The sequence below is a fragment of the Eleutherodactylus coqui genome, chromosome 6 (assembly GCF_035609145.1).
Source record: "Eleutherodactylus coqui strain aEleCoq1 chromosome 6, aEleCoq1.hap1, whole genome shotgun sequence".
Lineage (NCBI taxonomy): Eukaryota > Metazoa > Chordata > Amphibia > Anura > Eleutherodactylidae > Eleutherodactylus > Eleutherodactylus coqui.
In genome coordinates this window covers 116,626,171-116,647,936 of record NC_089842.1, presented here as the reverse complement: position 1 = coordinate 116,647,936, position 21,766 = coordinate 116,626,171, and the positions used below count along the sequence as shown (strand labels likewise).

The 21,766-nt window shown below is 43.9% G+C and overlaps 1 protein-coding gene across 1 annotated transcript; it reads right to left on the bottom strand.

Annotated features, from left to right (window-relative positions):
- Positions 1–11,221: 11,221 nt before the first annotated feature.
- LOC136632506 (indolethylamine N-methyltransferase-like) lies at positions 11,222–21,103 on the bottom strand. The gene is made up of 3 exons (XM_066607435.1): positions 20,893–21,103; positions 18,311–18,518; positions 11,222–11,946 (listed from the first exon to the last, which is right to left on the bottom strand). The coding sequence occupies exons 1-3, from the start codon at positions 21,038–21,040 to the stop codon at positions 11,523–11,525; spliced, it is 780 nt and encodes a 259-aa protein (XP_066463532.1). The 5' UTR covers positions 21,041–21,103; the 3' UTR covers positions 11,222–11,522.
- Between the last annotated feature and the right edge of the window lie 663 nt (positions 21,104–21,766).

Sequence of the window (21,766 nt, the reverse complement as noted above, 5' to 3'; positions counted from 1 at the left end):
TTTTTTTCAGCATTTATGATAGAACCCCTCACCAGATCATGCGAATGGAATTGTGAATAGAAGCTAAATACAGTGTGAGGCGACCCCACTGCTTTGTCTCTGCAATGCATCACTGGAAATGTAGGCAGCACTAGGGAAGAAATATCACAGAATAAGGGTGGGTTCACATGAGCGTGTTTTTGTGTGTACATACGTGCGCACTTAGATACGAGCAAAAACACGCGTGCACACAGCTGCGCGCTTGTTGTCAATGGAGCCGCGGCTGCTGCCGGCAGCTCTATTGAAAACAATGCTCTGTCGGCCCCCTGCATTTTTTTTCAGGAGAGGGCTGTACATATAAGCCCTTCCCTGAAAAAGAAACATTTTAGTGCAAAAAAAAAACTTACCTGTCCGCCGCTACAGTGACCCCCGCCGGCATTAAGAACACATCTGCCGCATGCGGCAGATGTTTCCTTCACCCCTGCCAGTTAAAAGAATTTCCTGCTGCACATGTGGCAGATGCAGCATAAGAATTCTTCAATTCTCAACCGAAATTCTTCAATTCTCTGCCAAATTAAGCAATAGCGAGCTGTATCTTTGAAAAATGTTTATGGGTTTCTCCTACCCTCTCAGTTGAGCAATTTTTCGGGGGTACACTTGTACTCTTGGCACACCAATTTTTCAGGCCCTTGCCCATACTGTTATCTGACTAATTTTTGCAGCCTTCGCCTACACTCTTGGTAACCAAATTTTTTCAGGTGTTCGCCTATACTCTTGGTACACCAATGTTTCAGGGGTTCGCCTACACTCTTGCTACAGAAATGTTACAGAGGTTCACTTATACACTTGGTACTGAAAAGTGTGAGGGGTTCACCTATACTCTTGCTACAGAAATGTTATTGGGGTCCACCTATACTCTTGCTACAGAAATGTTACTGGGGTCCGCCTAAACTCTTGCTATATAAATGTTACTAGATTCCGCCTATACTCTTGCTACAGAAATGTTATTGGGGTCCGCCTATACTCTTGCTACAGCAATGTTACAGGGGTCCGCCTATACTCTTGCTACAGAAATGTTAATGGGAGCCGCCTATGCTCTTGCTACAGAAATGTTACAGAGGTTTGCCTATACTCTTGCTACAGAAATGTTACAGGGGTCCGCCTATACTCTTGCTACATAAATGTTACTAGGGTCCGTCTATACTCTTGCTACAGAAATGTTACAGGAGGTCGCCTATACTCTTGCTACAGAAATGTTACTGGGTTCCGCCTATTCTGTTGCTACAGAAATGTTACTGGGGTCCGCCTATACTCTTGCTACAGAAATGTTACTGGAATTCGCCTATACTCTTGCTACAGAAATGTTACAGGGATCCGCCTATACTCTTGCTACAAAAATGTTACTGGGGTTTGCCTATACACTTGCTACTGAAAGGTTTGATGGGTTCGCCTATACTCTTGCTACAGAAATGTTACTGGGGTCCGCCTATACTGTGGGTGCACAAAGGTTTCCCATTGTGGTGCTCAGCTGCCTGACACATACACAGAATGAAGTGTGTGGGAACACATGGATTTCCCATAGCTATTTAACTCACGGCACCTTGGGTCACACAAGGTGGAGGCTGGGACTGAGCCTGACCCTGGGCTCGCTCATGTGCTTCTCACACAGAGTATTGCTGCATTGTGGAGATGTGCAGAAGTGCTGGCACCTGAGTCCCCTTTATGCCCACGTTTGCGTCTCCTGAAAATTTTGTGACGGAGGTGGCACGGGATTGCAATGATGATTGTACATCAATTTATCATTTATTCTCAACAGCATTATGGGCTATCGCCCACACTTTCAAATAGGGTCGCTGCCTAGCCCTGCCAACTCTCTGCAGTGTGTGCCTCTGGTTGTTCCTCATCCAGCATGCACTTATAAATAGACATGAGGGTGGTGTGGCTATCAAGCGAGTGCATGGCATGAGGCTAGCTGAACACTGCGCAGGGAAAATTTTGTGTTCGCTGTGGTCGTGCGGAGGGTTGGACAGCAATGCCAGCATGTAACCCAAAAAAATTGGCAGCGGTGCCACCTGCAGGCAGTGATTGTTCTTGGTTTCAGGTAGTGTGGTGCTTAGCTAAGCTGTGCCAGTGCGTGTGCCTTCCTAATGAGAGTTTGTCCCAAGTAAATTGTTAGGGGGGGTGACTGCCAGGCTCTTGCCCCCATTTTGGCTTAATAGTGGGACCTGGGAGCCTCAGATGCAGCCATCCATGCTGCCCCTGCTGTTCCCTATCCGTTTCTGTGGTATTTCCATAACTTTCTGATGATTTTTGGTGTTTCACAAGTCATCACCTATGAGGAGCATCTGTCCCATACAAAAATGCTTGAGTCCCCCATTGACTTCTGTGGGGTTCAAAACGAGCTCTCGAGCATTACGAAAAGTTCGACTCGATCAACGAGCACCCAAGCATTTCGGTGCTCGCTCATCTCTACTGACAACCTTTCGCTGACTACTGGTGTCTTCCCTTTGTCCTTTAACCATGCATCCATCACACCTAGACTCAAAAAGCATCCCTTAATCCTTCCTCTCTTAGCAGCTACAATGGCATATCGCTGCTCCCTTTTCCATCAATACTCCATGAACAGCACATCCACCTTGAACTATCATCCTACCTCTCCTACAACTCGCTATTCAGCCAAAGGAAATCTGGTTTCTTGTATCTAGAACTCCTAAGTATCTATCAGTTATATCCTCCGCTTTCTCATCTTGCTTCCTATAACTTAACACTTTAATAAGTGTGGTCAGACCCACAGGGTTTTTGTCACCACCTCATACAGAGTGAGCATTTCTTCCCACATGTATCTTCACCTATCTTGCTTTCTGAGGCCCATAAAATTCTACATTTTTCATCCAAGACGCTATGAGAGAGCTTGCTTTTTGTGTTTGATCTTCAGTATTTGTTGGTAATCTTTTTTGATGTGCTTGTCTTTTCATGGTCTGTGTTTGTCGATCCAGCCCACTTCTCCTCTTGATCTTTTGCTTTATATTTTTTTCTGTCATTTATAGTATTATGTGCTGTAAAATATGACCCATTTGTTTCAATTCTCCAATATCTCCCTATGTCGCTTTTATCCTTGTTTTTCCATTTTATGTATGAATACATGATGTAACATGATGATTTATTGTTGTACAGCCATGCAGCTTAGAGGGAATACAGGTTGGGGGTAGATTTCACAAAGATTATGTTAAAAGCACAAAGGATATAGTGACTATCTATAATTACATGAAATCAGGAAATCTATATGTCTATTGATTTTGATTAGAATCATGAGGGTTGATAGGTAGCAAATTTTGGGATCCAGCCTGCAAATTTTATTTTTTTTATCTATCAAAGCTATCAATGACTATATAGAAATGCGTTGCTAGTCACTTTATGCTAAATATTTCAGCTCCTTATTTGCCACCTTTAGGCATTATTTTGCTTTCCTGGCTACTGCGAAAAGCACAGCTGTGTAATCAGCGTTTTCATGTTCTTTGACAGCTGGTATGATCTCCTTTTTAACCATGTCAAAGCGAAGGTCATTTAGCACCTTTTCTATTATCTTTTCATCCAATGCTAGGGAAGAAAATTTGTGTCCGTCTGTCTGATAAAATGTCATATTGAGTGCATGAAAAAAGAGCAGATATCCACCAACTTTCAGCCTCGATGTAAGGATTTTCATGTTGTGCTTGAAATCCTCCTTAGTTTGACAGATGATATTGAATTGGTAAACTGTAAGGACACAATCCACTTCAGGGATGGCCACTGAATTTTTAGAATTGCAGTCAAGTAGATCATACTTTAAGACCCTCTTAATTGCTCTTCTTGCTTGCTCTTCCTTTTCTTTCCATCCATCTCTGGAAAAGAATTAAATGTTAATAATTATAAAAAAAATAGTTAAAATACTTCATGTTAAGTCCAATCCTATCTAAATGATATCCAGCAAGATAAAAATCATGCTACTGAGGTTTCTATTGTTCCCCAAAGGACATGGGAGTTTGACATCTGGTCCATCTACACGTCCTACGCACTGTGGAATAAGTTGGCGCTATACAAATAAAGATTGTTTTCATTATTACTGGAACATTGCAACAGATTACTAACTCCGTTGCAGATACTTGTCTCTTAGAAATCTTGAGTGGTCTAATTGTTTTATATATTGAGCTTAAAGGGATTTTATGGGACTTTTACTATTGATGACCATTTCTCAGTATAGGTTATCAACACTTGATCTTCGGGAATCCACTGCTCAGAATTCCCAGTGATCAGCTGTTCCCCTACCTGCTGTCAGTGTGAACAGCGCTGGTAGCAGGAAGCAGATAGCGCTGTTAACAATGCAGTGGCCCCCGTTTGGTGCTACAGGCACAACGCCTATTGAATTCAGTGGGAACTGTGCCAGCAGTGCAAAACCAGGCCACTGCAATGTGGAGCACGCTATCTGCTTCCTGTGTTGTCTGCAATGACAGGGGACCCAGATATAAGCTGATCAGCGGGAAACCCAAGTGATGACCCCCTCCCACCCCCACTGATCAATATATATATAAAGTTCTGGAGAACTCCCTTAAGAATGGTTAGTCTCAAGCAATAGATTTTTTTTTAAATTATAATTATTTTCCAGAAGTATTGGATAAAAGATGCATACTAACTGCGCTTATCGAATTGTGGCTTATCAGAGCTGTTGTGGGCGGGTGTCGGCTGTAAGAAACAGTCAGCATCCGCATTGTATGGAGCCGGATCGACCCGTGATTCTCCTCCATACATACCCCAAACATGTAGGATGTAACTGTATGTCTTGAAGCTTTAAGGGGTTAAAGAAGCAGTTGAGAAATTGTTTTTGGATGTATAATGCTAACTCATCAGCAATATTTCAGCTGTTTAGTTTGTTTTAGCTCTTTTAGTTACATCCATTCATTTTGAACACTTCCATTATGGGCAACTGTATCATATGATCTCTAGTCTGACTACCAGTTGAGAGCTTACCATCTGAAGGAATTCCCGTGAACTATATGATAACATAATCTTTGATTAAATCCATAGTGTCATAGTAAGTAAGCTGAAAATAGACTTGTGTCCATGTAGTTCAGCCTATTATCCTGCAGTGTTGATCCAGAGGAAGGCAAAAACACCTAACAAGGTAGAAGCCAAACTTCCTTATTTTAGGGAAACAATCCCTTCCCAACTCCAATCTGGCAATCAAAATAAACCCCTGGATGAACAGCCCTTGTGGAGTAATCAGTGACTATAGAATGTTATATTGTTACACATAAGAAAGGCATCCAGGTCCATTTTGAACTCACTTAGTGAGCTCACTGTCCCCAGCTCCTCGAGCAGAGAGCTCCATAGTCTCAGTGCTCTTACAGTAAAGAACTCCCTTCTATGTTAGTGTAGAAACCTTCTTTCTTCTAGACCACATGTGTCAAACTCAAAGCCTATCCTTAGGATAGACAATAGTTAATCCTCTGGTGTCTGCTGCTGGGAATTCCAACCTTCAGCTGACCAGACGCCCACTGACAGCACCACAAACACACAGTGGTTGGAACAGAAGCCGCTGCTCCGACCCATGTAGTGGTTGGTACTTGCAATTGCAAGTACAGCTTCTATTGATTTCAAAGTCCTACTGATTTCAATGGGCAATTTTGGTTTGTAATACAGACCAAAATAGTATGTGATGCATTTTTCTTTATGTGCAAAAAATGCATGGCTAAATATGCAAATCAACTGTGTTTAAGCTGTTCATATCGTACACATAAAAAATACATGGAGCGGAAAAACGCTTGTGTGAGCGAGCCCTTTGAAGGCGCCCATAAAGTTGACATTGCCCTCGGTGAAAATGAGTTTGACACCACTATTCTAGATGTACAGGATGACCACTTATTACAGTCCAAGCCCTTGATATAAATAGATCATGGGAGAGATCTCTGCATTGACCCCTAATATATTTATACATCGTTATTAGGTCGGCCCTCAGCCGTCTTTTTTCTAATCTAAATAACCCCAATTTTAATTACCTGTCTGAGTATTATATTCAGCCCATTCCGTTTATAACTTTAGTTGCCCAACATTGAACTCGCTAAGGGTGCAGTGATGTAATATGTGAATTGATACAATGATTAGCTGTAAACTTAAGGTCCATTTAGATGGGACGAATGTCGGGCAAACAATGCCCGACACTCGTCCCTGTGTGTCTTCGCTCCCGTGCTATTGGGAGCTATCTGACACGGGAGCTAGTAGCGCTGGCTCGCTCACAGAGCAGCCTGCAAGGAGATTTCTCTCCTCAGGCTCCCACGCCCCTCTCCATTGACTTAATATAGCAGCCATTCAGTACTGAATGGCTGTTATTTGCACTGAGCGATCAGCTCATCGGCCATCGTTTATGCAGCTTAAATGATGGATGATGAGCTGATCTCTGACTGCTTAGTGTAAATAACAGCCATTCAGCACTGAAAGGCTACTATGTTAAGTCAATGGAGAGGGGCAAGAGGGCGTGAAGAGAGAACTCTCCTCCAGCCTCCCCGCTGTGAGCCATCGATACTAACTCCCATGCAGCAGCAGTATGGGAGCGAGTATGTGTGGGGATGAGTGTAGGCATCGTTTGCCCAACATTTATCCAGTCTAAATGGGCCATTACACTGTCTATACTATCTGTGTGTGCATAAGCTCTAGTGCAGATTTACTGCAACTTCACACTGCTCTCTCTGCTTCCTGCTTGTAGGGGCTGATTGGGAAATCTGCAGTATTAGGCCTCCTTCCCACGAGCGTGACGGGGTCCGCCGCGTAATATTACGCAGTGAAGCCCGTCACGGCGCCCCCCAGAGCCCCTATACTTACCTGCGGGAGATAGCGTGAAATCGCTTCCCCGCCCACCACCGCCGCGTCACCGCCCGTCGCCGCCCACCACCGCCGCGTCACCGAGCGTGTCACGTGACGCGGCCGGCCGTGTCACGTGACGCGGCCGGCCGCGTCATTTGGCGTCAGATGACGCGCGGCGGTGGGCGGGAAAGCGTTTTTTCACGCTATCTCCCGCTGGTTACAGCGGGAGATAGCGTGAACGGACGGCTTCCATTGACTGCAATGGAAGCCGTCAGTGCGTACAGCCCGTCCTCACCCGCAGAAAATAGAGCATGCTGCGGGTGAGGACGGGAGAAATCGCGGTGCGTAATTCCGCGCTGGAATTACGCATCGTGAGCATTGTGCTATTAGGTTCAATAGAACCTAATAGCTGCGGGCAACGCAGCGGATTTTCGCCGCGAATTACGCGGCGGAAATCCGTTCGTGGGAAGGAGGCCTTAATCGAAAGCTGGAGGTAGGGGAGAGCAGTCTGAAGCAGCTTCACATAGGAATACACTAAGACTTACTTGCTGTCTTTAGATAGGAACGGAGCAGAGTAAGGCTCAATGTCCACTGGCAAAATGGAATTTAGGAGTCCGCAGGGGTGTCATGCATGCATGATCTGCACCCATAGAGATGTATTGGACACCCGCAGGTAATTAAATACCTGCAGATGTCATTTTCCCTGCCGCATGCATCGCATGTACGGGAAAACACCCATTTTGTACGGATTTCCCGCACGGATGGCTCCCGTGGCTTCTATTCAAGCATATGTGAGTCGTCTGGTCCCGCAGCACACCTGCAGCTGTATTTGTGCTTTGCCGCGGGACTGCAGGAAATCAGGAGTTCATTAAAAAAATGTGCATGGCGCATGCACACGGCACGCTGCCGACATGCTGAGCACATCCGCTGGGCCAAAGAAAGAAGATCCGTCCATGACAGAGGGGAGACCCGCAGCGTCTAAAAAGGTAAGTATAATCGACTTTCTGACTTCATGTTTGCGGGAAAGAAAGAACCCGCTGTGGGATTCTGCATGGAGAATCCGTGCAGGTGCGAATTTCCCCATGGACCTGAGGCCTAAGGCTCTGTTCACATTTAGATTCTTCTGTTCTTTTATGGGGAAAAAATGGCATGATGGATATGTCAAGATGACGGAAAGCAGCAGTGTCTTATGAGGCCAATTGAGTGTACTGGGCTCTGTCTAAGTGCAGTCATGGTTTCCAGCATCTTACTAGAAAAAATTGTGCAGTACGTTGTGCTATTTTTTTCAGCATTTATGATAGAACCCCTCACCAGATCATGCGAATGGAATTGTGAATAGAAGCTAAATACAGTGTGAGGCGACCCCACTGCTTTGTCTCTGCAATGCATCACTGGAAATGTAGGCAGCACTAGGGAAGAAATATCACAGAATAAGGGTGGGTTCACATGAGCGTGTTTTTGTGTGTACATACGTGCGCACTTAGATACGAGCAAAAACACGCGTGCACACAGCTGCGCGCTTGTTGTCAATGGAGCCGCGGCTGCTGCCGGCAGCTCTATTGAAAACAATGCTCTGTCGGCCCCCTGCATTTTTTTTCAGGAGAGGGCTGTACATATAAGCCCTTCCCTGAAAAAGAAACATTTTAGTGCAAAAAAAAAACTTACCTGTCCGCCGCTACAGTGACCCCCGCCGGCATTAAGAACACATCTGCCGCATGCGGCAGATGTTTCCTTCACCCCTGCCAGTTAAAAGAATTTCCTGCTGCACATGTGGCAGATGCAGCATAAGAATTCTTCAATTCTCAACCGAAATTCTTCAATTCTCTGCCAAATTAAGCAATAGCGAGCTGTATCTTTGAAAAATGTTTATGGGTTTCTCCTACCCTCTCAGTTGAGCAATTTTTCGGGGGTACACTTGTACTCTTGGCACACCAATTTTTCAGGCCCTTGCCCATACTGTTATCTGACTAATTTTTGCAGCCTTCGCCTACACTCTTGGTAACCAAATTTTTTCAGGTGTTCGCCTATACTCTTGGTACACCAATGTTTCAGGGGTTCGCCTACACTCTTGCTACAGAAATGTTACAGAGGTTCACTTATACACTTGGTACTGAAAAGTGTGAGGGGTTCACCTATACTCTTGCTACAGAAATGTTATTGGGGTCCACCTATACTCTTGCTACAGAAATGTTACTGGGGTCCGCCTAAACTCTTGCTATATAAATGTTACTAGATTCCGCCTATACTCTTGCTACAGAAATGTTATTGGGGTCCGCCTATACTCTTGCTACAGCAATGTTACAGGGGTCCGCCTATACTCTTGCTACAGAAATGTTAATGGGAGCCGCCTATGCTCTTGCTACAGAAATGTTACAGAGGTTTGCCTATACTCTTGCTACAGAAATGTTACAGGGGTCCGCCTATACTCTTGCTACATAAATGTTACTGGGGTCCGTCTATACTCTTGCTACAGAAATGTTACAGGAGGTCGCCTATACTCTTGCTACAGAAATGTTACTGGGTTCCGCCTATTCTGTTGCTACAGAAATGTTACTGGGGTCCGCCTATACTCTTGCTACAGAAATGTTACTGGAATTCGCCTATACTCTTGCTACAGAAATGTTACAGGGATCCGCCTATACTCTTGCTACAAAAATGTTACTGGGGTTTGCCTATACACTTGCTACTGAAAGGTTTGATGGGTTCGCCTATACTCTTGCTACAGAAATGTTACTGGGGTCCGCCTATACTGTGGGTGCACAAAGGTTTCCCATTGTGGTGCTCAGCTGCCTGACACATACACAGAATGAAGTGTGTGGGAACACATGGATTTCCCATAGCTATTTAACTCACGGCACCTTGGGTCACACAAGGTGGAGGCTGGGACCGAGCCTGACCCTGGGCTCGCTCATGTGCTTCTCACACAGAGTATTGCTGCATTGTGGAGATGTGCAGAAGTGCTGGCACCTGAGTCCCCTTTATGCCCACGTTTGCGTCTCCTGAAAATTTTGTGACGGAGGTGGCACGGGATTGCAATGATGATTGTACATCAATTTATCATTTATTCTCAACAGCATTATGGGCTATCGCCCACACTTTCAAATAGGGTCGCTGCCTAGCCCTGCCAACTCTCTGCAGTGTGTGCCTCTGGTTGTTCCTCATCCAGCATGCACTTATAAATAGACATGAGGGTGGTGTGGCTATCAAGCGAGTGCATGGCATGAGGCTAGCTGAACACTGCGCAGGGAAAATTTTGTGTTCGCTGTGGTCGTGCGGAGGGTTGGACAGCAATGCCAGCATGTAACCCAAAAAAATTGGCAGCGGTGCCACCTGCAGGCAGTGATTGTTCTTGGTTTCAGGTAGTGTGGTGCTTAGCTAAGCTGTGCCAGTGCGTGTGCCTTCCTAATGAGAGTTTGTCCCAAGTAAATTGTTAGGGGGGGTGACTGCCAGGCTCTTGCCCCCATTTTGGCTTAATAGTGGGACCTGGGAGCCTCAGATGCAGCCATCCATGCTGCCCCTGCTGTTCCCTATCCGTTTCTGTGGTATTTCCATAACTTTCTGATGATTTTTGGTGTTTCACAAGTCATCACCTATGAGGAGCATCTGTCCCATACAAAAATGCTTGAGTCCCCCATTGACTTCTGTGGGGTTCAAAACGAGCTCTCGAGCATTACGAAAAGTTCGACTCGATCAACGAGCACCCAAGCATTTCGGTGCTCGCTCATCTCTACTGACAACCTTTCGCTGACTACTGGTGTCTTCCCTTTGTCCTTTAACCATGCATCCATCACACCTAGACTCAAAAAGCATCCCTTAATCCTTCCTCTCTTAGCAGCTACAATGGCATATCGCTGCTCCCTTTTCCATCAATACTCCATGAACAGCACATCCACCTTGAACTATCATCCTACCTCTCCTACAACTCGCTATTCAGCCAAAGGAAATCTGGTTTCTTGTATCTAGAACTCCTAAGTATCTATCAGTTATATCCTCCGCTTTCTCATCTTGCTTCCTATAACTTAACACTTTAATAAGTGTGGTCAGACCCACAGGGTTTTTGTCACCACCTCATACAGAGTGAGCATTTCTTCCCACATGTATCTTCACCTATCTTGCTTTCTGAGGCCCATAAAATTCTACATTTTTCATCCAAGACGCTATGAGAGAGCTTGCTTTTTGTGTTTGATCTTCAGTATTTGTTGGTAATCTTTTTTGATGTGCTTGTCTTTTCATGGTCTGTGTTTGTCGATCCAGCCCACTTCTCCTCTTGATCTTTTGCTTTATATTTTTTTCTGTCATTTATAGTATTATGTGCTGTAAAATATGACCCATTTGTTTCAATTCTCCAATATCTCCCTATGTCGCTTTTATCCTTGTTTTTCCATTTTATGTATGAATACATGATGTAACATGATGATTTATTGTTGTATAGCCATGCAGCTTAGAGGGAATACAGGTTGGGGGTAGATTTCACAAAGATTATGTTAAAAGCACAAAGGATATAGTGACTATCTATAATTACATGAAATCAGGAAATCTATATGTCTATTGATTTTGATTAGAATCATGAGGGTTGATAGGTAGCAAATTTTGGGATCCAGCCTGCAAATTTTATTTTTTTTATCTATCAAAGCTATCAATGACTATATAGAAATGCGTTGCTAGTCACTTTATGCTAAATATTTCAGCTCCTTATTTGCCACCTTTAGGCATTATTTTGCTTTCCTGGCTACTGCGAAAAGCACAGCTGTGTAATCAGCGTTTTCATGTTCTTTGACAGCTGGTATGATCTCCTTTTTAACCATGTCAAAGCGAAGGTCATTTAGCACCTTTTCTATTATCTTTTCATCCAATGCCAGGGAAGAAAATTTGTGTCCGTCTGTCTGATAAAATGTCATATTGAGTGCATGAAAAAAGAGCAGATATCCACCAACTTTCAGCCTCGATGTAAGGATTTTCATGTTGTGCTTGAAATCCTCCTTAGTTTGACAGATGATATTGAATTGGTAAACTGTAAGGACACAATCCACTTCAGGGATGGCCACTGAATTTTTAGAATTGCAGTCAAGTAGATCATACTTTAAGACCCTCTTAATTGCTCTTCTTGCTTGCTCTTCCTTTTCTTTCCATCCATCTCTGGAAAAGAATTAAATGTTAATAATTATAAAAAAAATAGTTAAAATACTTCATGTTAAGTCCAATCCTAGCTAAATGATATCCAGCAAGATAAAAATCATGCTACTGAGGTTTCTATTGTTCCCCAAAGGACATGGGAGTTTGACATCTGGTCCATCTACACGTCCTACGCACTGTGGAATAAGTTGGCGCTATACAAATAAAGATTGTTTTCATTATTACTGGAACATTGCAACAGATTACTAACTCCGTTGCAGATACTTGTCTCTTAGAAATCTTGAGTGGTCTAATTGTTTTATATATTGAGCTTAAAGGGATTTTATGGGACTTTTACTATTGATGACCATTTCTCAGTATAGGTTATCAACACTTGATCTTCGGGAATCCACTGCTCAGAATTCCCAGTGATCAGCTGTTCCCCTACCTGCTGTCAGTGTGAACAGCGCTGGTAGCAGGAAGCAGATAGCGCTGTTAACAATGCAGTGGCCCCCGTTTGGTGCTACAGGCACAACGCCTATTGAATTCAGTGGGAACTGTGCCAGCAGTGCAAAACCAGGCCACTGCAATGTGGAGCACGCTATCTGCTTCCTGTGTTGTCTGCAATGACAGGGGACCCAGATATAAGCTGATCAGCGGGAAACCCAAGTGATGACCCCCTCCCACCCCCACTGATCAATATATATATAAAGTTCTGGAGAACTCCCTTAAGAATGGTTAGTCTCAAGCAATAGATTTTTTTTTAAATTATAATTATTTTCCAGAAGTATTGGATAAAAGATGCATACTAACTGCGCTTATCGAATTGTGGCTTATCAGAGCTGTTGTGGGCGGGTGTCGGCTGTAAGAAACAGTCAGCATCCGCATTGTATGGAGCCGGATCGACCCGTGATTCTCCTCCATACATACCCCAAACATGTAGGATGTAACTGTATGTCTTGAAGCTTTAAGGGGTTAAAGAAGCAGTTGAGAAATTGTTTTTGGATGTATAATGCTAACTCATCAGCAATATTTCAGCTGTTTAGTTTGTTTTAGCTCTTTTAGTTACATCCATTCATTTTGAACACTTCCATTATGGGCAACTGTATCATATGATCTCTAGTCTGACTACCAGTTGAGAGCTTACCATCTGAAGGAATTCCCGTGAACTATATGATAACATAATCTTTGATTAAATCCATAGTGTCATAGTAAGTAAGCTGAAAATAGACTTGTGTCCATGTAGTTCAGCCTATTATCCTGCAGTGTTGATCCAGAGGAAGGCAAAAACACCTAACAAGGTAGAAGCCAAACTTCCTTATTTTAGGGAAACAATCCCTTCCCAACTCCAATCTGGCAATCAAAATAAACCCCTGGATGAACAGCCCTTGTGGAGTAATCAGTGACTATAGAATGTTATATTGTTACACATAAGAAAGGCATCCAGGTCCATTTTGAACTCACTTAGTGAGCTCACTGTCCCCAGCTCCTCGAGCAGAGAGCTCCATAGTCTCAGTGCTCTTACAGTAAAGAACTCCATTCTATGTTGGTGTAGAAACCTTCTTTCTTCTAGACCACATGTGTCAAACTCAAAGCCTATCCTTAGGATAGACAATAGTTAATCGTCTGGTGTCTGCTGCTGGGAATTCCAACCTTCAGCTGATCAGACGCCCACTGACAGCACCACAAACACACAGTGGTTGGAACAGAAGCCGCTGCTCCGACCCATGTAGTGGTTGGTACTTGCAATTGCAAGTACAGCTTCTATTGATTTCAAAGTCCTACTGATTTCAATGGGCAATTTTGGTTTGTAATACAGACCAAAATAGTATGTGATGCATTTTTCTTTATGTGCAAAAAATGCATGGCTAAATATGCAAATCAACTGTGTTTAAGCTGTTCATATCGTACACATAAAAAATACATGGAGCGGAAAAACGCTTGTGTGAGCGAGCCCTTTGAAGGCGACCATAAAGTTGACATTGCCCTCGGTGAAAATGAGTTTGACACCACTATTCTAGATGTACAGGATGACCACTTATTACAGTCCAAGCCCTTGATATAAATAGATCATGGGAGAGATCTCTGCATTGACCCCTAATATATTTATACATAGTTATTAGGTCCGCCCTCAGCCGTCTTTTTTCTAATCTAAATAACCCCAATTTTAATTACCTGTCTGAGTATTATATTCAGCCCATTCCGTTTATAACTTTAGTTGCCCAACATTGAACTCGCTAAGGGTGCAGTGATGTAATATGTGAATTCATACAATGATTAGCTGTAGACTTAAGGTCCATTTAGATGGGACGAATGTCGGGCAAACAATGCCCGACACTCGTCCCTGTGTGTCTTCCCTCCCGTGCTATTGGGAGCTATCTGACACGGGAGCTAGTAGCGTTGGCTCGCTCACAGAGCAGCCTGCAAGGAGATTTCTCTCCTCAGGCTCCCACGCCCCTCTCCATTGACTTAATATAGCAGCCATTCAGTACTGAATGGCTGTTATTTGCACTGAGCGATCAGCTCATCGGCCATCGTTTATGCAGCTTAAATGATGGATGATGAGCTGATCTCTGACTGCTTAGTGTAAATAACAGCCATTCAGCACTGAAAGGCTACTATGTTAAGTCAATGGAGAGGGGCGGGAGGGCGTGAAGAGAGAACTCTCCTCCAGCCTCCCCGCTGTGAGCCATCCATACTAACTCCCATGCAGCAGCAGTATGGGAGCGAGTATGTGTGGGGATGAGTGTAGGCATCGTTTGCCCAACATTTATCCAGTCTAAATGGGCCATTACACTGTCTATACTATCTGTGTGTGCATAAGCTCTAGTGCAGATTTACTGCAACTTCACACTGCTCTCTCTGCTTCCTGCTTGTAGGGGCTGATTGGGAAATCTGCAGTATTAGGCCTCCTTCCCACGAGCGTGACGGGGTCCGCCGCGTAATATTACGCAGTGAAGCCCGTCACGGCGCCCCCCAGAGCCCCTATACTTACCTGCGGGAGATAGCGTGAAATCGCTTCCCCGCCCACCACCGCCGCGTCACCGCCCGTCGCCGCCCACCACCGCCGCGTCACCGAGCGTGTCACGTGACGCGGCCGGCCGTGTCACGTGACGCGGCCGGCCGCGTCATTTGGCGTCAGATGACGCGCGGCGGTGGGCGGGAAAGCGTTTTTTCACGCTATCTCCCGCTGGTTACAGCGGGAGATAGCGTGAACGGACGGCTTCCATTGACTGCAATGGAAGCCGTCAGTGCGTACAGCCCGTCCTCACCCGCAGAAAATAGAGCATGCTGCGGGTGAGGACGGGAGAAATCGCGGTGCGTAATTCCGCGCTGGAATTACGCATCGTGAGCATTGTGCTATTAGGTTCAATAGAACCTAATAGCTGCGGGCAACGCAGCGGATTTTCGCCGCGAATTACGCGGCGGAAATCCGTTCGTGGGAAGGAGGCCTTAATCGAAAGCTGGAGGTAGGGGAGAGCAGTCTGAAGCAGCTTCACATAGGAATACACTAAGACTTACTTGCTGTCTTTAGATAGGAACGGAGCAGAGTAAGGCTCAATGTCCACTGGCAAAATGGAATTTAGGAGTCCGCAGGGGTGTCATGCATGCATGATCTGCACCCATAGAGATGTATTGGACACCCGCAGGTAATTAAATACCTGCAGATGTCATTTTCCCTGCCGCATGCATCGCATGTACGGGAAAACACCCATTTTGTACGGATTTCCCGCACGGATGGCTCCCGTGGCTTCTATTCAAGCATATGTGAGCCGTCTGGTCCCGCAGCACACCTGCAGCTGTATTTGTGCTTTGCCGCGGGACTGCAGGAAATCAGGAGTTCGTTAAAAAAATATGCATGGCGCATGCACACGGCACGCTGCCGACATGCTGAGCACATCCGCTGGGCCAAAGAAAGAAGATCCGTCCATGACAGAGGGGAGACCCGCAGCGTCTAAAAAGGTAAGTATAATCGACTTTCTGACTTCATGTTTGCGGGAAAGAAAGAACCCGCTGTGGGATTCTGCATGGAGAATCCGTGCAGGTGCGAATTTCCCCATGGACCTGAGGCCTAAGGCTCTGTTCACATTTAGATTCTTCTGTTCTTTTATGGGGAAAAAATGGCATGATGGATATGTCAAGATGACGGAAAGCAGCAGTGTCTTATGAGGCCAATTGAGTGTACTGGGCTCTGTCTAAGTGCAGTCATGGTTTCCAGCATCTTACTAGAAAAAATTGTGCAGTACGTTGTGCTATTTTTTTCAGCATTTATGATAGAACCCCTCACCAGATCATGCGAATGGAATTGTGAATAGAAGCTAAATACAGTGTGAGGCGACCCCACTGCTTTGTCTCTGCAATGCATCACTGGAAATGTAGACAGCACTAGGGAAGAAATATCACAGAATAAGGGTGGGTTCACATGAGCGTGTTTTTGTATGTACATACGTGCGCACTTAGATACGAGCAAAAACACGCGTGCACACAGCTGCGCGCTTGTTGTCAATGGAGCCGCGGCTGCTGCCGGCAGCTCTATTGAAAACAATGCTCTGTCGGCCCCCTGCATTTTTTTTCAGGAAAGGGCTGTACATATAAGCCCTTCCCTGAAAAAGAAACATTTTAGTGCAAAAAAAAAAACTTACCTGTCCGCCGCTACAGTGACCCCCGCCGGCATGAAGAACACATCTGCCGCATGCGGCAGATGTTTCCTTCACCCCTGCCAGTTAAAAGAATTTCCTGCTGCACATGTGGCAGATGCAGCATAAGAATTCTTCAATTCTCAACCGCAGCTGTCACATATGACAGCTGCGGTAGAGAATCCTGCTGCTGGCATCCCCCTCAATCGCTTTTCAGGGAAGCCCTTCCCTGAAAAGCCATTTAAAAAGTGTATAAAAAAAAATCAATACTCACCTCCCTTCAGCTGCTGGGGCTCAGCTGCGACTTCTGGCGCTGTCCCCGACTCTGTAGTTCTGAGCTACCAGCAGCCGGGAATTTTAAATCCCAGCCTGCTGGTAGCTGTGATTGTGATTGGCTGATGCACTTCAGCCAATCACAATCAGAGCTACCAGCAGGTGGGGATTTTAAATCCCCGGCTGCTAATAGCTCAGCAGCGCTACAGAGCTGGGGACAGCGACAGAAGTCGCGGCTGAGCCCCGACAGCCGTCAATGGCTTTTCAGGGAAGGGCTGCATAAGCCCTTCCCTGAAAAGATATTTAAAATAGTGCTAACAAAATAAAATTATATACTCACCTGCCGGGGCTCAGCCGCGACTTCTGCCGCTATCCCCGACTCTGTAGTACTGAGCTATCAGCAGCCGGGGATTTAAAATCCCCGCCTGCTGGTAGCTCTGATTGTGATTGGCAGAGCCGGGGACAACCAGGAGAAGACACGGCTGAGCCTGGCAGCCGAAGGGAAGTGAGTATTTATTTATTTTTATTTTTTACAGTTATTTAAATGGCTTTTCAGGGAAGGGCTTATGAAGCGCTTCCCTAAAAAGCCATTGACGGGGTGCCAGCAGCAGAATCCTCTACCACAGCTGATATGTGTGACAGCTGCGGTAGAGAATTGAAGAATTCCCCTGCTGCATCTGCCACAGATGTGGCAGATGTAGCAGCAGGGAGTTCTTTTAACTAGCGGGAGTGAAGGAAACATCTGCCGCATGCGGCAGATTTGTTTTTCATGCCCGCGTTGTCACAGCTGTGGCGGAGGGTAAGGTTTTTGGTTTTTTTAACACTTATATGTAAAGCCCTTACCTGAAAAGAATGCAGGGGGCCAGCAGAGCATTGTTTTCAATTGAAAACAATGCGTGCATTCCCTATGGTGTGTTCACATGTCCTATCTTTGCAGGCACGCACCTGCAAAGTACGGACATGTGAACACACCATTGGGAATGCATTGTTGTAAATACAAACGTGTGAGCCCACCATAACAAGGGACCAAGATGTCCGACAACCCATTATTAGCATATCCAGGTATATACAAGGCATATACAAGAGCCTTTCCATTATCATATATATTATTTAGGAAAAAACATGCCTGAGTGCTCCTTTGAGACAAGAAAAAGGTGTTGTACTGATTTCCTAATGTATATTAGATAAGTTTGCCTGAAACATCTATTGTTGTCACTGTTGCTGTACGGCTCTTATTTTTGACAGTGGGGATGGAACTAAGCTATGTCCTGGCCAATTGTAATTTTGTCATGTTCCCATATTTTTACAGCACCATTTAGTGGACTTTATAATGTACTTTTGTACAAGGGAAATATTGGATAATTAGAATGACGAACATGATCATAATTACTGTTCTGCTTTGATGGGAATAAGGATTCTCAGTATTTACAAATTGTATAGCACTCATGTTCAAATGTTACATAGATGGGCTCACATACTCGTTGCCTTCCAGTCCACTGACTAATTGGGCAGGGTATGACCAATCTGTGGCTTCATCACTATTCTCCAACCATTGCTTGAAGTGGTTGACACTGGCATCTGTGAACTCCATCACATAAATTTCTTTGAAGTATTTGCTGGCCGAGAAGAGTGGAGAGACCATTCCCCCAGCACTTGATTCAAGCATTATGTCTCCTTCCACCAGTCCTGTAGAAAAGAGAAGATAAACAAGAATTGGCCAAATAGAATTGAACTGTGAATTAAGGATGTTGGCTGAGAAGAGCAGGTAGGTTTTACTCAACATACTATCATAATGAACCCCACAACAGTCATGTTAAAATTGAAAAAACCCTCACAAAAATTTAATTTTTTATTGCAAATTTTGAATTTGTCACATGTAAATATATTTGATGTAGAACTCCTTAGACGCTTTAAGTGCATTTTTGACCCCTCAGTGACCTAACTAATGTTAGCGTTTAGAGCCATTAAATTGTACCCCTTTTATGCTCCAGTGGTCATAACTTACATTTTTTATCAATGTAGCTGTATGACACCTTGTATTTTATGGAACCAATTTTGGGTACATATAAAGTATTGAATAACTTCGATTTTTTTTTTTTGCTGGGGCCAATGGAAAAAAAGCTATTTTACCACATTTTTTTGTGATTTATTTTTATGCCATTCACAGTGTGGTATAATTATTATCTTACCTTTATTGTATGAGTCATTACAATTATGACAACACCATAATTATAGAGCTTTTATTATGTTTTACAATTTTTGCAGAATTTAATTTTTTTTTTTACAAAAGGATCAAAACCTTTTTATTTTTCACTTCACAGAGCTGTATTAGGTTTTACGTTTGTGTTGGCAAGTGAGCACAGGGCTATCCATGGTAACATGATCGTTACCATGGATTGTGAACACTAGGTAAAACAACCACTGATCAACACTTCTGCCTATTTTCTACAAAGGATGTTGACCAAGGACCTGCCTGAGCGGGAATATCACCCCAGTAAAGAGCAGCCTAGCAGTTTTCGGATCTGGGCCCTTGCTGTCCTTAGGAACGCAAGCACCCAGGCTTGGACGCCTATACATGCCAACTAACAGGGACAACTAGACCTCCACCCTCGCCAGTGTGCAGGAGCCCTAAAGTGCATAAATGCCACAGTTGGCAATTGCTGCAGCATCTTTGGGTTTAAATGGTGTAGAGGAGTGATTAGATTACCAAGTCTTCATTATTTCACTCCTTTTCTGAGAAAACCATATATGTGACTGATGGGGGTGATAACATGAACAAAGAATTATGTCACTGCTCTCCTGGGACAGGGAGCTATACAGAAGAATCACAGATTATCTCTGTTGCCGCTGCTCTCCCCTCGCCCTCCCTCCTCCCTCTCAACACACATTAAAAAAAGACAGCTGTAAATTCAGTATTCCATACTCAACTTCAAATGGCTGTAGCTCCAGTTCTGAAAGGGTTACAAACATGCTTCCGGTGTAATATTAAAGCCACAAATCTCTATAAAACCTTTTTAACCTGTACGTTTTTTTTATTAATTATGCTAAATAAATGCTATAAGTCATCATTATTATACTAATATTCAAGTGTATAATTATATCACTCAGTGTAATCAAATAAACAGAGACAATAAATCAAAATTCCATTAAAATAACTTAATTTATCTTATAGTTCAGATCACAGGCATTTCATATTCACAGCCCAGATCTGGCACCTCAGGGACCAGTAATGCTGAAAAATATACAGCAGTTTACCATAAAAGGGCTTAAACTCCTAAGTCTGAAGAACAGAGCTATATTAATCAAAGTAGAAAGCCCAATGTGCTAGTCAAGATGTGTGAAAGACCAAGATTGATGTGTTTTCCCTAGTCACACACTATACACTATCAGCAATCAAGCAGAGTGACTACCCTGATACGTGCAACCCTGCTTTTTTGAGGCTAAGTCCTCTTGTTGTGCACTATGGCATCTTATAAAAAGATCCAACACTCTTTCTCTCTATATCCTGACACATTTCCCCATTCTGTGGATTTAAAAGTGCTCTCTCGCCTCTTTCATAATAGACAGATATGATATCCACTGGATATACTGGAGTTCTAGTATATTATCCCTGCTTATATACATATATCAGGTAAAATATGTATACACTTGAATATCAGTATTTAGAAGCAGTACAAAACAGAACTGCATGAATAGGGATGATCCATAAAGTGTTAGAGAGTCAGCTCCGACTAAATAGATTAAGATAGATGTTATTGATGACTTATAGAATTTTTTTTAGCGTAATTAGTAATGAAAGTAATTTTTTTTTTCTTTTTTGTGGAGATGTTGTAAATCTAAGTCCCATAAGATGCTAATGGGCTTCCATTCAAAATAAGTATCAGGCTTTCCTTGAACTGTCATATAAAGTTCCCGGACTTCACAAAGTGCACAAGTAACTTCTACACCCTCTATAGATACACCCCTGTTCTATGCGCTGTATATCACTAGACCCTAGGAAACCAATCTTTTTTCCTCATAATTATGTCCCAGTGTACACAAGTAATTTAGTTATACAGACCAGAAGAAAACAATTCATGTAGTAGTTTCATGGGCACAACCGTGGAATCTTCTGTGTAATAGACATCTCCATGGGAAAAGTGAGTCTCAAGGAAATCTTTGGCATTCCACTCTTCTGAAAGGCAATGCTTAAGAATAGTGTAAGGCATTGTCACTGCTTGATGTGCTGTTAAGAGATTCTGGAGTTTATTCCTTATAAACCATCCAGAGGAATGTATTGCATCTTATGACTCAGGTTATATCAGGTGTTACTGAATGATATTTGCTCAGAGCATGTGGACAAATACTTTATGTTTGTGCTTTTGCTCTAGACACCTTGTGATTTCATAATATATGTGAGGAGGAGAGGGGCGGGGGGGGGGGGGGGGGACTTTTATTAGTTCAAAAGATATCATCGGTAGGATTCCAAGAGCTGAGCCCTCTCTTGGACTTAAATAGAAATGTGCTGCATTGAACTTCCATTTTATTTGAAGAATTTAGAAGAGTCCAAAGATTGATAGGTATCTGTTAATAAAGCTTCTACTATGCTGCTCTGATTTTTCAAAAGGCTGATATAGGTTGCAATATGCTTTCCTCCATCAGGATACATAAAGGTTGGAGCGTAAACCGCTGTTCCGAACTCTGTGTAGAGGCTGGCACTTGCAATTGCAGGCACAGCTCCCATTGAAATGAATGAGACCCCAGTCTGCAATTGTAAGTGCAGCTCCCATTGATTTCAGTGAGAGCTGCACCTGCAAATATGAGCGCTGGCACTACACACAGGGGTTGGAGCAGTGCTTCCACTCTGACCCCAGTATAACCTGGGGCAAGTATGGAGTCACTTTTACTACTGGGAGCACTATGGGGGCACTGTTACTACTGCAACTAGAGATGAG

Bases quoted from the DNA above. Each gene is read 5' to 3' on its own strand.
- LOC136632506 (XM_066607435.1), bottom strand. From the start codon at position 21,040: ATGCCTTACACTATTCTTAAGCATTGCCTTTCAGAAGAGTGGAATGCC. The intron at 18,519-20,892 runs GTCTGTATAACT...TCTTTTCTACAG, and splicing joins ACATGAATTGTTTTCTTCTG to GACTGGTGGAAGGAGACATA. The intron at 11,947-18,310 runs GTATGTGAGCCC...ATTCTTTTCCAG, and splicing joins AGTGGACTGGAAGGCAACGA to AGATGGATGGAAAGAAAAGG.